The 16,250-nt window shown below is 33.3% G+C and overlaps 1 protein-coding gene across 8 annotated transcripts in view; it reads right to left on the bottom strand.

The window, feature by feature from the left end:
* LOC115215824 (protein lev-9-like) overlaps positions 1-16,250 on the bottom strand; it is a 1,149,105-nt gene that overhangs the window by 424,915 nt on the left and 707,940 nt on the right. For all 8 annotated transcript variants that reach the window (XM_036505906.1, XM_036505907.1, XM_036505908.1 and 5 more), the window contains one exon: positions 6,814-6,996. In XM_036505906.1, coding sequence (XP_036361799.1) covers positions 6,814-6,996 — 183 coding nt within the window. The remainder of the gene's footprint in view (positions 1-6,813; positions 6,997-16,250) is intronic.

The following is a 16,250-nucleotide window of genomic DNA, read 5'->3' as shown; positions in this document are numbered from 1 at the left end:
CATATATATAATGGGCTTCCTCATAGCTTGTCTACCAAATTCATTCATAAAGCATTGGATGATCCAGAGCTACGTACATAGTAGAAGACATTTGTTCAGTGTACTGTGCAGTGAGGTTGAACCTAAAACCACATGTTTCTTAACCACACAGCTATGCCTGCAACTATTGCTATTTACTGAAAGAATTTAGCAATATTTGATGGAATATTTAGAGTCACAGCTAGTTCTTTAACAAAGTGCCAGTCTATAAGTTGATAAACACTGACAGTTCAAATCTTACCTACATCATTGTTTTAATACCACCACCACCACCACTCCAACCAACCAACTTCTTCATCATTATTTAACCTCCATATTCCATGCTGGTTAAGACAGTTTGGCTATATCAGATGGGTCTAAAGATTACGTTATGCTCCAATGTCTACTTCAGTATGGTCTCTACAGCCATATATACTTCCTAATGCCACCAACTTTGCAGTATGTACTGGGTATCCTTTCTTCATTGCACCAGCACTTGTGAGATCACTGTGCAGTTTGTAAGACTAAGATCCCTTATGATTGATCAGGGTTTCAGTAGAATGGAAGGAAGCTAAAAAAATGAAGGGCTAAAGTATAATGGAAGGGGCCAGAACAGATCGGAACAGGTTTCTTTTTGTTGAAGCGAACTGCATGACTACTTTCATTACAGAAGTAAGGGCAGGGATGATGTGGATGGAGCTGGGGAGAGAAAACTGTTATGTGATGAGGTGTCAGTGTGGGTCCTCAAGACTGAAGGCAATTACAAGTGAGTGGGAACAAGAGGATAGGGTGTGCTAGTGGGTAGAGGTTGTAAGAGTGTATAAGAGAGTGAGTGATGGTTAAAGATAGGGTATAGGGGTGAATATGATGAAAAACAGGTGTTGAGGGAAGACAAATGGGAGGAAGCAAGGGAATCCACTATGGATCCCTCAACATGTCCAGAAGCATTTAACTATCACTAACATAATTTTGTGTGGCAGTAAATAAATATCACGAGCTGGAAAATTCAATAATATAAGGATAACATAATTAATGAGCATTTCATTAGCTGTCATGCAGTATTTAGCTAATGCCTTCTGAGAGGCAAACACCACCAAATCTTTAAATATGAGAAGCAACACTGCAAAGACCACCACCACCACCACCACCACCACCACCACCATCCATCATCATCATCATTATCATTCTTGTCAACAGAATAATCTGTCATGCCTAACGCAGTGGTCTAATTCCATCATAGAAGTAGAAGGTCAAAATTCTGTTCTGCACCAAAGACTTCTAATATTATTGCTGTTCCTCCTGTCTCCAACATAATATGAAAATAATATAAATTATCTCATTAAATACTGTTATCATTTATCTTTTCATTTCATCATTAGACTATGGGGATCAACTTGAATTAATCCCAATTCATTATTTTTTTTTGTTTAAAGTCTGAAATTTATAATATTGGGTGCTTTGCCACACTGCTAAGTTATGGGGATATAAACAAACCAATATCAGCAGTCAAGAGGTAGAAGGACACACAAATGCATACACACACACACACACACAACAGGTTTCCACACAGCTTCCATTTACCAAATTCACTCACAAGAAGGCATTGGTCAGCCTGGGGGCAATAGTAGAATAGATTCATCCAAAGAACTGTGCAGTGGGGCTGAACCTGAAATCATATGGTTGCACAAAGTGATTCTTATCTACCAGGCCATGCCTGAATTTGTGAATCCTTTGTTGTATTCAAGTAAATCAAAGAATTCGTTGGCATGGCAACGTGGTTAAGAAACTTGTTCTGGAACTCTGTGGTGTCAGCTTCAGTCCCACTCCATGGCATTTTGAGATAGTGTCTCCTACTACAGCTATGAACCACCAAAAGCCTTGTAAGTGGATAGAGTAGATTTGATGAGAACGAAAGAGGTCAGTGAGTGTGTGTGTGTGTGTGTGTGTATGCATGTATGTATATGAGTGTGTGTGTGTCTGGTTGTGTGTATGTGTTTGTATATACCCTTGTCTCAACATCATGTGATGTTCTATTAATGAGCAACCACAGTCATAAAAACTCTACAGTGTTTTCTGTAAAATGCAGGTCTGGCCATGGAGAAATATTATCTGGTTAAGGGTTTGTTATAGGAAGGGTATCTGGCTGTGAAAAAAAAATCTGTTTCGACTAAATTCTGTCTTATCCATACAACTGTTGAAATGTGAACATTAAATGATGATGATGATGATGACAACAGCAATGGCGACAGTGACAGGAACGGTGACAGCAGCAACAATGACAATGATGATGTTGTTGATGATGATGATGATGACGATTCTGATGATAGTAACAATGATGATAATAATGATGTTGATGATGATGAAGATTATGATGATGAAGATTATGATGATGATGATGATGATGATGATGATGATGATGATGATGATGATGATGATGATGATGATGGTGGTGGTGGTGGTGGTGGTGGTGATGTTGATGATAATGATTTGCTGGATTCACATTATATATTTACATATTCATTATTATTGCTATTACCTATCTGTTTACACAACCTCTGCCATGTTTTCAATATCACTTTGTTGATTTTTAATCTGTTAACTTCTTAACAATCTTTCGAGAGTTTATCACACAAACTGTTAAGTATCTGCTACGTATCAGATAAATATATATTACGGTTATTGTTCTGCTTTCCAAAACACACAAGCCTGTGAATCTGAATTTTAAGTCTTATGAATACTGACTTTGAAAATAGCTGAGAAGAAAATAAACCTTAACCACAGAAAAAAAAAAAAAGTATATAAGAAGGAAAATGAAACTAAAAAGCAGAGGAAAAAAACCAACAAAGAGAGAATTATTTGCTAACCTTTAGCAGTTAAAAGGAAGTAGAACATACCAAATATGGCAAGACTTCTAACTAAATGAAATTAATTAACAAATTAACAGAGCACACAATCAAGTGAGTAGAAAACTCTCTTCATTTCATAAATGCTTTTTATTTCTGATAATTTTTTTATTCCAATTTATTTCTTTACAAGTTAGCTGAGTTTTCAAGTCAAAAACACATGCATATGAATGAAAACTGTGTGTGTGTGTGTGTGTGTGTGTGTGTGTGTGTGTGTGTAATACACACAGTCTCTAGCCTGCCTTCTTTCTATGTCTCTCTCTCTTTCATTTTTTCTTTTGTTTCCTCACTCCTAGCTACCCATTCCACCTACAAACATACTACAGTAAAGTAAGTGAATGGAATAAAACTGTGACAATGAAAGTAAGGAAAACCAAAAGGGAAAACTGCTTAAAATAAGAGTAGGAAATGTGTAAGGCTATATATATATATATATATATATATACATATATTTAGAAGTCTTCCCATATTTGGTATGTTCTATATATATATACATACAAACATATATGTAAGGATATATATATATATATATATATACACACACACGCATACATGTATGTAAGTATATATATATATATATATATATATATATATAGAGAGAGAGAGAGAGAGAGAGACATATGTACAAATATAGATATACACATTTTTCTACATGTAAAGAAATGAAACGCCACATACAAATCATATTAAAAACTAAAACGAAAAGAAGAAAATCAACAGCAACAAAAACAACAAAACCCAGAAAAATAGATTTGTTGTTAGGGAAATCTATTTTGTCTTCATATTCCTAACAATGACAACAAGATAATTTCATAAAGAAGCAATTGATGTTAATGAAATAAAAACAAGAATATATATATTTATATATATATGTATGTATGTATGTATGTATATACATATACATATGTATGTATGTATGTATGTATGTATATATGTATGTATGTATGTATGTGTGTACATATGTATGTGTATTTATGTTTATATATATATATATATGGCTGTATATATATGTATATGCATATATATATGTAAATATCTATACACATATTCGTATATTTGTATATATGTGTGTGTGTATGATTGCGTGTGTGTGTGTATTAATGATGAAGATGATGATGATAAAATGGATAGCAGAATGAAAAAGATTAGAAAAATAACAAGAAAGAGGAAAACATTTGTAAAAGAATTACAGAAATAGAAAGAAAAACGGAAAACTGAAAATATTTTGTTTGAAAATGAATTAGAAAAATTTTACAGTGATGTTATTTATTCCCTGCTGATAATTTTTTTCTTATCTGTTTTTGGTGGTTTCCACCAAAGAAAACAAAAAAAAAAAATTAAAAAAACAAATTGAAATCTTGTATTGAAATTCTTAGATGTTCAATACAGTTTTAATAAATTTGTTTAACATTCCATACATACAACTTGCTTATAGTGTTGCAACTTTTCCAAGTTAAAATGCTCTTTGTTTGTGCATTTATTTTCCTATTTTGACACTTGTCCTGTCTAATTACACACCTGTCTACTTAATTGCATGTCTGTCTGTCTAATCAGTGAAAGCAAGTGGCCTAGTGTAAGGTGCTGCACTTACAATTTCAAAATCATGGTTTCAGGTCCTGAACTGGACCACATTTTGTGTTCTTGAGCAAAACACTTTCATTCACATTGCTCCAGCCCACTCAGCTGAAAAGGAGTAGCTCAGCAATGGAGTAATATCCTAGTCAGGGGTAATGTTATTATTTTGGTGACTTCTAGGTCACTGGCCCTACAATTCCTAGGAGTTGAGATAGTAATATCCAAGGGATGATGATGATGATAGTGACTAATAACTTCTGTTCTGCTTGTTTAAATGTCAATCTAACAACATTGACATTAGGAGCAGTGGTGACTCCATTTTCATTATTTTAATGTCCACTTTTCCATGGGTCAGATAGAATTTGCTGACACTGATTTCTTACAGTCACATGTTCTTTTTGTGCCCACTCTGATCTGTTTCGAAATAAGGTAATATTTCACCATAATCAGACGTGTTTCACAGAAAACTGGAGGTGAACAATATCACTAATGTGGCGGCGATGTTTGTTTCCAGTCTTTGCATGATTTAACACAAACTCTCACTCTCACACACACATAATGGGCTTCTGTTAGTTTCCCCCAACAAAATCTACTCAAAAGGCTCTGAGGTTGCAGTAGAACAATTGCCCAAGGTGCTGTGAGACTGAACCCCAAACCACTTAGTTGAGAAACATGCTTCTTAACCAGACAACCATGCTTACAACTATGTCTGAAAATTCATGTAACCTGCTGGTTCTCAACTGGAGTTCATATGACCCTTTCAGGTCCATATAAAATTTTGTTGTTAAAATTTATGACCAAAAAACTAGTTATACTTCTACAGTACACCAAATATTTTAACAATTTTCTTATACAATTCTTAATAATAATATCATCATCATCATCATCGTTTAACGTCTGTTTTCCATGCTAGCATGAGTTGGACGGTTTGACCAGGGTCTGGGAAGCCAGGAGGTTGCACCAGGCTCCAGTCTGATCTGGCAGCGTTTCTACAGCACGATGCCCTTCCTAATGCCAACCACTCCATGAGTGTAGTGGGTGTTTTTTACGTGCCACCGTCACAGGGGCCAGAGGAGGCTAGCAAACGGACACGATTGGTTGGTGCTTTTATGTGTCACTAACATGGACGCCAGTCAGGCGGTATTGGCAACTGCCACGTTCAGACGGTGCTTTTTACGTGTCACTGGCACGGGTATCTTAACTACAATTTCCATTTGATTTTTATTTTGATGTTGGTGTTGACGTACTTGACTTGATCTAATTATAAAAATAGAATAAGATTTGTTTTTAACATGGAATGGGCACAAGGGTCCAGAAGTGTAAAATAGGAATCAAAGGGATCCATAGGCAAAAAAATGTTTGAGAAACACTGATTTAATCACACCCACTGTAGTTTACTTGGCCATATATCAGGCTATCTCATTAGCAACATTTCTCTGCCTTAGTGATTCCATGTTTGTCAGTTTCTCTGACCACTAGCTTCATGGTCACATTAACAATACATCAGCTTGTCAAGGTGTACCTGGCAACCAATTCACTGGAAGCCCAGCTGTAGGTTGATTTGCTTGTTTGGCAACAATCCTTCAAAATCTGTCACATCTTTTATTCTCTGTTACTTGTGTCAGACATTGGGCCGTGGCCATGCTGGGGCACTGTCTTTGAGGGTTTTAGTTGAACAAATCAACCTCAGTTACTACTTATGTTTTTAAAATCTTGTACTTATTTTATTGGTCTCTTTTGTCAAACTGCTAATTTATGCAAACATAAACAAAGCGACACTAGTTGTCAAACAGTGGTGAAGGGTACAAATGCAAACACACACACACACACACTTAAACATGTCAGGCTTCCACAGAGTTTCTGTTTGCCAAATATACTCAAAAAGTATTGGTCAACCCAAGGCTATAATAGAAAACGCTTGTCCAAAGTGCCATGCAGTGGGACTGAACCTGAAACCATGTAGTTGCAAAGATTCCTGGTAGATTTTCATTGTTGAGCATCCTGCTAGTCATACGTCCTTTTATTATCATAACATCATTCTTCAAACTGCTGCTCTCTGAAACTCAATACCACCATCTTTTTCTCTAGTCTATGATATCCAATTCTTCAAACTTTCAGTCCATTGATATCTTTTGAATTTCTAGGCCCATTCTTTACCTTCCTCATAGTCCCTTATGCCACATTGGTCTAAAGTCTTGTTTAGGAGAAAATTATATGAAGAAAACCAAAACAAAAAAGCAAATGGCTAAAAGTTGTTAAATAACAATTTTGGATTTGAGATTAGAATTCCTTGGAAACGTTTATTGACTGTACTCACCTTTACAAAACATAGTCGGTCCACTCCATGTACCATCTTCCCTGCACATTGCACGCTCTTGCCCATCAGCCCTGAATCGCGCTTCACATTTATATGTCAGTACAGTACCAGCAGGAAAGCTGTCTTGCCCTTTGGGTGCATTGTGATAAGCATTTGGAATATCTGGGGGTCTATTACATAGAACTGAAATATAAACAAAATGAGCAATGTTAAGTCAATATGTAATAGAAAATATGCTTTAATGTTCTACAATGCATAATACACACATGCAAAAACCTACATAATTTAATAGACACAAGATGTGAGCTACTTTAAGTTTCATGCTCAGATAGCACAATATATGGATAAAATTGCAAAGTGTACTGTGTACAATTCTGCAATTGTTTAGGCTCAAAATAAACATGGTTATTCTCTAAGGAAAAGAGAGGAAGAATGAGGAAAAACAAGAAAATAAAAAAACATTGGGAAAAAACAGACAGCTTTGAGGGAAAGAGAGGTAAGAATTGTATATTTTTGACCTGTTAGAAAGAAAATACAGTTTATATATGAATTAACAATGGTTGTGGGGTTCATCAGACAAAGGAAGACTATTGTTGACCTTATTGAAATGTAACAGTACACTACATACATATACACAAACGCATGCACATGTATATATATATATGCGCACATATACCACACCATACACATATATGTATATATATATATATACATACAACAGTGGGTAAAGAAACAAAAGAAAGTAGCACTTAACACATTTAGTTGTTCTTTTAATAATAAAGTAAAAGGTTGACTTAGCTCAACATAAAGTTTCAAGTGGGCACAAGACATCCACATTTTTAGATGTATAGGGTCAGATTGAAGAGAAATTAAAAGAACTTTCATTGGGATGATAAATCTGTTATCGAATATGTGTGTGTGTGTGTGTGTCTGTATATGTATATATATCATGTTATATTAGAAGAAAAATCAAAATATATATAACTTTTGCATTTGTTTACTTTCTGAAAAAAAGATACACATAAAATTGTACAATCATGAATAAATAATGAATTAAATAAATTAATAATCAATTTCTCTCATTATTCTTTTGTTTTATATATATATATATATATATATATATATATATTCAGTAACAGGTTGATCATCCCAACATTGCTTAAAGGTTTTTGTATGTATCGTCTTATCCTCAGATCTACAGAGTCAGAGTGTTTAAAAGAATTAAAATCTTTTTCTACTTTGATTTCATACATCTGAAGATTTATATATATAAGCAAAGTAGCTAGTTAGAAAATCTCCTCTAAGAGCTGACAGTAGTGTAGTAACTATACTGAAGCGTAATGTTTATCACCACTTCAATATGACCCTTCCTGGGATTAGAAAGCGTAGTAATGTCAAACAATCATACTGATGTGACAATAAACATTACTTCTGATTTAAATATAATTCAATGAAAATTCTTTTAAATTCTCTTCAATCTGATTCAATACATCTAAAATTGTAGATGTCTTGTGCACCCTTGAAACTTTATGTGGAGCTGAGTCAACTTTTTACTTTATTGTTAAAAGAACAACTAAATGTGTTAACAAAAGAATGATGAGATAAATTGATTATTAATTTAATTAATTCATTCTTTATTTATGACTGTACAATTTTATGTGTACCTTTTTATTAAGAAAGTAAACAAATGCAACAGTTATATATATATATACATCTTTTGATTTTTCTTCTAATATAACATGATATATATATATATATATATATATATATATATATGATGGGGTGCTGAAAAGTTCTTGGCTTTGGGTAAAAGAAAATACAGGAGGATCAGTTGATTATGAATTTATTTAACATATCCCCCTCTCAGATTCACACACTTATTGAAGCAGTCCTTCAGTTTTTCTAAGCCCTTGTAAGTTTGGGCCTCCAGCTAGACCTTTCACGACACAAACATTTCAGCACCCATTGAGTATATGACTCGGAGCAGAGTATAAAATGTTGCAGAAGCACTCGTTTTTGAATGCAGTGCTTTTTATAATAGAAACACCTGTAAACTATTGAAAGTAATCATATAACATCAATTCTTTTAACTAATTGATATAACACCAATTCATTAATGGACATATATCTACACACACATATATATGTATAAATACACACACAAGTTTCTACAAAGTTATCTGTGATCTACGTGTGATGAGGTGGAGGGGGGGGGGTGATATTTTTATTCCAGCAAAACAACTATAGGAGCTAATTTGACTGATGAATTTGTGCAGAAAATCTTTGGGGCAGTTGGCAATGTGGCTGTCCTATACACAGCAGACACATGATTCAAATTCTGTGCAAAATACCTGAATATTTTTCTTTTCTGTCTAAGGCAGTAGTTATAAAAATATCATATCATATATTATATTGTAGATATGCATATACACACAAAATTAATAACTGTTTTAAATTACATTCTTATGGTTAAATACTTTTCTAAATTATCTTACTTCTACCTTGTCACTTAGTAACATTGGCATATAGCAGTTTTCCTAACAGAAGTAGTGAATTATTTTTCTTAAAGAATTCAGGTAACTATTTCAAAGAGATATTTGTTCTTGGTGTCTATGTGGTACCTTGGCTTTTGGCAAGATATTTCTCTTGTAAATACCTCCTGTCATGTTTTATACAAAAGAGATTTCTAATTCTGTTGTTTGATTCCAAGAAAAGTAATGAAGATTTTTTTTTCTTTTCCATGAATTGTATTATCATAAACATTATGTGTAAGAGTTTTAAAGTGAAAGAAACAGTTGCTGTAGCTTCAGTCTAGTGTATTAGAATAGACAGAATAAGTGTAATTACAGAGCATATAAAATGTAACTTTTATCATCATCAATACTAAATGGAAATCTAAAAACTTGAATATATATAAATTCATTTCAAGCAATATAAAACATTGTATCAGGAAATAACAGATTTTATTTGATGTTTTCGTTTTGCCCTGAAAGATGGTGAATATCATGGAGATTGTAAGCAACATGGTGTGGCATGAGCTGAAGAACAAAACCTTTTCAGAATGCATCACATCTTATAGCTTATATTACTAAAGTACTTGCAGTGATTTGACTTTCACTCCATTCCATTTTAGAGTCATTCAGTAAATGTGTAGTGTTTCTTCATTAATTCTATGATTTTCTGGAACTTTTTGATACTGCCCACTTATCATCACCCATCACTATTAACCATTAACTAATAACTGCACTAATAACAACTACAATCATTAAATTAATTCTACTCTGTCATACTTCTTAAATTAAATAGTTTATCCGCATACTATATTCATCATCATCATCATCATCATCATTGTTTAAACATCCACTTCATTGATACTTGTATGGATCAAATGGAATTTGTTGAGGTAGATTTTTTACAGCTGGATGTCCTTTCTGTTGCTAAACTTCACCTGTTTCCTAGTATGGTAATGTTTCCCCAAGACCATACGTGTTTTTACAGAAGACTGGAAATGAGGTATATTGCTTGCATAATAGTAACACTCATTTACAACTATCACGTCATGGAGACAGAAACATGGAAACAGAAACACATATGCATATTTATATATATATAGCAGTTTCAATTTCCATCTACCAAATCCACACACAAGACTTTGGTCAGTTTAGAGTTATAGTAGAAAACACTTGTCGAGGTGACATGCAGTGGGACTGAACCTGAAACCATGTGATTGGGAAGCAACATTCTTAACACACAGCTATGCTTGTGTCTACACTGATAAGAATACTAGTCACAACTTGCATCTTTCATTTTTATTCCTCAAGTAGTGTTTCAATTTATAAGCTCTCTAATAAACCAAAAACCCTGTTTTTTAACTATAAATCAATAACATTTAGGAATAACTTTGTTGCTAATGTCTACAAGTTCAACTACTGGACAATGGCATGTTATTAACAGCAAACAAGCTTTGTACTAAACACTGTGCCAATTCTTATATTCTAATGCAATTGCTTCAGCCAAAATATTTTTATCCACTGCCAACTTAAATATTCTTTCTGTATTATTTACCAACATTTAGGTAATAAGCTGGTTTAACCATTAGCATGCTAGGCAAAATGCTTAATGGGATTTCCTCTCCTTCACATTCTGCTGAGGTTGGCTTTCCTTTCAACTTTTTGAGGTCAAATAAAATAAGTACCAGTTAAGTACTGAGGGTTCATGTAATTGACTTACTCTTAATTCAAAAATATTGCCCCCCCCCCTGCCAAGATTTGAAAGCATTATTTATCATCATCATTAAAATTCTACTGATTTCCTCGAGTCTATTTTGCCTAAGAAAACAATTACCCAAATACTTATCAGGAGTATTGAGTTATCACATATAAAACTTTTGATTTTGTAGGGAAACACAATTTACAATTGCTAACAAAACAATTGAATTTAAATTAAATTAATATGCATTAAATAATGGTGTTTCACTGTTAAGTTATTATACAATGAATGATGTTCATCCTAATGAAACAGCTATTGGAAAGTATGAACTATATATGAACTACATTTTGTTCTGCTTATATTCTAAAAAAGTTGACCTTAAGATCATTTTAGTCAATAAAACACATACACACACACACACACACATATATATACATATATATTGGGTTAGTGCATAATTATTGCAGCTTTTTTTTTCAACAAATTCTATTCAACAAAAACAATAATAACATGCAACAAAAACATCTTTAAATGATTATTCTGAAGCATATTCACCATCTACTTTAATTACTGCTTCCCATTTGTTTGGCAGATGGTCAGACCGTAATTTAAAGATGTTTTTGTTAAATATTGTTATTGTTTCTGTTGAATAAAATGTTTTGAAAAAAAGCCACAATAATGCACCAAACCAATATATATATATATATATATATATATATATATATATATAATATATATATATATATATATAACGATGAAAAAGCACACAGATTACATAGTTTTAATATATTTTTTAATATATCTTATAAGTGAAAGAGTATTGTTTGTCAATTGGTTTCACTTTCACTAATCATGACATTGAAATTATTGTAATTTCGTAGTTTCTTAAGATTTTAGTCTACATTGTATCTGGGGTTTGTAAATGAAAGCCCTATACATAAACTCCCATACACAAACCCCCATACACAACATGGACTAAAATCTTCTTAAGAAAATATGAAATTACAATAATTTCTATATCATGGTTAGTGAAAGTGAAACCAGTTGAAAAACAATACTCTTTCAGTTATAAAATATGTTATGACTATGTAATTTGTGTGCTTTTTCCTTCTTCCATTTTATATATATATATTTATTTTTTGCATTAAAACTTACCATTTGGGGATAATCAAAATTTATCTCCTCCCTTATTCTTATGATATATATATATATATATATATATATATATATATATATATATATGCATGGCTCAGTGGTTAGAGCGTCGAGCTTACGATCGTGAGGTTCTGAGGTCGAATCCCGGACCGGGCTGCGTGTTGTGTTCTTGAGCAAGACACTTTATTTCACGCTGCTCCAGTTCACTCAGCTGTAGAAATGAGTTGCGACGTCACAGGTGCCAAGCTGTATCGACCTTTATCTTTCCCTTGGATAACACTGGTGGCGTGGAGAGGGGAGGCCGGTATGCATGGGCGACTACTGGTCTTCCATAAAAAAAACAACCTTGCCCAGACTTGTGCCTCAGAGGGTAACTCTCTAGGTGCAAACCCATGGTCACTCATGACCGAAGGGGGTCTTTACCCTTTACATACATAAAGACTTGTGATTAATTGATGTCTAAATACTTAGGATTTATTATTTGATCCTGAACATCACAGCAACTTCATGGTCTTTGTAAGAAATCTACCTCATAAGTGGGAAATTCTGTCTGTAGGTATGTTTGTGGAGTTGCTAGCAAACTCCTCCTACATCGTTTTTATCGGTTTTGATGAAACTTTACACGAGTAGAACTTATGTCTGGAAACCTCAAGGCATACTCAGATTGTTGAAAAAATATGGATAATAGAGCCCCTGGAAGGGATCCTTATATATATCTAATATATTTTATTTTAAAAACCAAGGGAAATAACACATTTGCTCCTGGAAATTATCCTTATATATAACCAAGGGAAATAACCCATTCATTTTCCTAAATTATTTGGTAAAAATGAAATTGAGTATGCTTACTTCTTAGAATTTAAACTGTTACAGTTATTTTCACAATGTATCCAGTACAAACTTTAAACAAGTAAATAGTATTTTCCTAAACAATAGATCCACTTATTTCAGTTAGTGACTTATTCTTGAATATACCAACACTAGTGCTCCGGAGAGTAATATTCCCTGGGAATGCACAAAAGTCCTTTTCAGAGTTATTTACTTTGAATCGTTATTATCTTATATCTGACTAGCCTATAATTAAGTAACATGCTTCACAATTTTAGAATACATACCTTCTTAGTATTTCCTCCCTTGTTCTATATACTCTGGGAATGCATTAAAGCCCTTTATGGGGCCACTTTATTTGAATTCTTACTATCACATAACTCATTTCATGTTATTACATAACTGACTTCACAATTTGGGTATTCATAACTTACTGGGAATTATTAAAAACAAGATCCTGTGTAAAACACTTCGGTATTCTCTGTAAATGCACAAAAACCATTTTAAAGGCTTTATACTTTGTATTGTTACTGGGTTAGCGAAATAATTATAAGAACGGAACCAAGGGATAAGCCCCGCTTTCCCAGGAATTACAGGGTACATCAGCTAGTATATATATTTATACTTTTCTCACTGGATTGCATGTTCATTTCTTCTTTTGCCATCTGTGATTTTATTTTTGATCTTTTATATAAATGAAGATATTTCCTCCGTCTGGCTGCTTTTCTCTCTACAGAACGGAAAGTTACATTGCGGAACAGTCATTTTAATGAGTTGTATTTATTTATCACCCAACGAGATACATCTGCAACACCAGATGCTCCTGAATCAGTTGTTGAGTCCCACCCAAGAGGAATCGATGCTAGATGTGTCAAAACAATTGTTGTGATTAATAATAAATTCTCATATACACATCTTCCATCTTTCATTTGCCGGATACATACATATATATGTGTGTATATGTATATACATATGTGTATATATATATTTAAATGTGTGTGTGTGTGTGTGTGAATTCATGCACACAAAATAAAAGATAACAATGAGTGAATATAATGACATGTCTCTTTTATTCTTTTACTTGTTTCAGTCATTTGACTGTGGCCATGCTGGAGCACCGCCTTTAGTTGAGCAAATCGACCACAGGACTTATTCTTTGGAACCCTAGTACTTCTTCTATCGGTCCCTTTTTGCCGAACTGCTAAGTTATGGGGATGTAAACACACCACCATCAGTTGTCAAGCAATGTTGGAGGGACAAACACACACAAACATATACACATACATATATACAATGGGCTTCTTTCAGTTTCCATCTACAAAATCCATTCACAAGGCTTTGATTGGCCTGAGGCTATAGTAGAAGACACTTGCCCAAGGTAACATGCAGTGGGAATGAACCCAGAACCATGTGGTTGGTAAGCAAGCTACTTACCACACAGCCATATTTCATGTGATAATCGTCACACTACCACGATATAATTGCTACAGTTTCAACAGATGATCTTAGATCAAGTGACTTAACAAACAAGTACAACAACACCTAAACTATCAACTTTATCATACAATTAATGTGAAGAATAAAATCATTTGTTACTTAAAGCTGGTTCTGTCGGAAGAATCCTTACCTATCCTCTATGCCTCAAAGTGATTTGACCTCTAGTTATCAATTTAAAGATATCTATACAAATCTATTTGCATATAGATATTATGCCTCGTATCATCAATAACTTGCTGTGATTATCAGTGCATACAGCTGAGTGCTTCGTGACATGATTACTAAATGTATATGTCTGTTACTGCTATTTACTGAAAAAGCTAGATTCAAAGATCCTTATAGATTTGGTCATTCAAATCATATGATAATTTCTATGAAGAATACATAGAGATTATAGAAACATTTGTGTTGCATATTGTGGATGTAAGTTTAGAACATAAACCAATGGGTGTATTTATTATATTTATCACTAGCAGTATTGCCCGGCGTTGCTCGGGTTTGTAAGGGAAATAACTATATAAGCATTTTTTTAAAATCGTTGACTCATCGTAGACATTTTTAGAGAGTTACTTCCCTTATATAAAGGCGAAAAAATGCATTAAAATGGAAAAAAATGATGGTAAATTATTTTTTAAATCGTAGACTCATCGTAGACGCACGCTAATACCCAGAAGGGCTCGATATGAATCACAACTATAAGATACCCAGTTTTGGTTAAACTGCACCGCAAAATGTGGGAGTAGTTAGGAATCTAAATCGTAGGAGACAGACACACAACTTCACTTTTATATATAAAGATATATCTGTGTATGTGTGAAGGAGAGAGAGGGAGAGAGATTTGGTCACTGGAAACTGAATTGAAACTTGTCAGATAGACTGTCATTGTAATCTAAAGACAACCATTTCACACACTGTCTCATGATGATTCTGCCTGAGAATTACATTAAGGGTAGACATGTCTATGGAATACTCTGCCACTTACATGATAATTCAGGTAAAAAGTATTTCAGATAATTAAACAACTGAAATCCCAAATGATGGAATGGTGTCAAATGATGGAAATCACCCACTATATATGTATACATACATATACATACATCCATGCACACACACACACACACACACACACATATATATATACATACATATACACATATAAATATATATATACATACACATATATACATACATATACATATATACATATATATACACACATATACATATATACGTACACATATATTTATATACACACATATATACATACATATGTATATATACACACATACATATACACATATATACATATACGTGTGTATACATATATATATACACACACACACACACACACACACACACAAACCCACATATGTTTAAGTACCTATTTCTCTGCTAGCATTTGAATGCATATTTACTTACCTTAGTGTAAGTTTCAAGCACATTTATGTGTGAGTGATTGTACATGCATTCTTTTACTTTATAGTATATGACTGTGTATCGTTATCAAATTGTTTTCTTTAAGTTATACACTTGTCTAAAGTTTTGTATTTCATCAACTCTATGAGTGTGTTCGTATGTGTATGTGCATATGTGTATATATATATATGTATGCATGAGAATGAGCGAATAGATGTAAGTGGGCGAGAAGGAAGAGGAGAGAGACAGAAACGTATTTTATGCCAGTATCATCTGGTATTAATTGAAAGTAGAAAAATTTTAAATTTAGTAAAGCTTAAAAAGACTAACAA

This window comes from Octopus sinensis, linkage group LG9, assembly GCF_006345805.1.
Source record: "Octopus sinensis linkage group LG9, ASM634580v1, whole genome shotgun sequence".
NCBI classification, from domain to species: Eukaryota; Metazoa; Mollusca; class Cephalopoda; order Octopoda; family Octopodidae; genus Octopus; species Octopus sinensis.
Note: the sequence above shows the minus strand (reverse complement) of the source record. Positions and strands in the feature narration are given on the sequence as shown.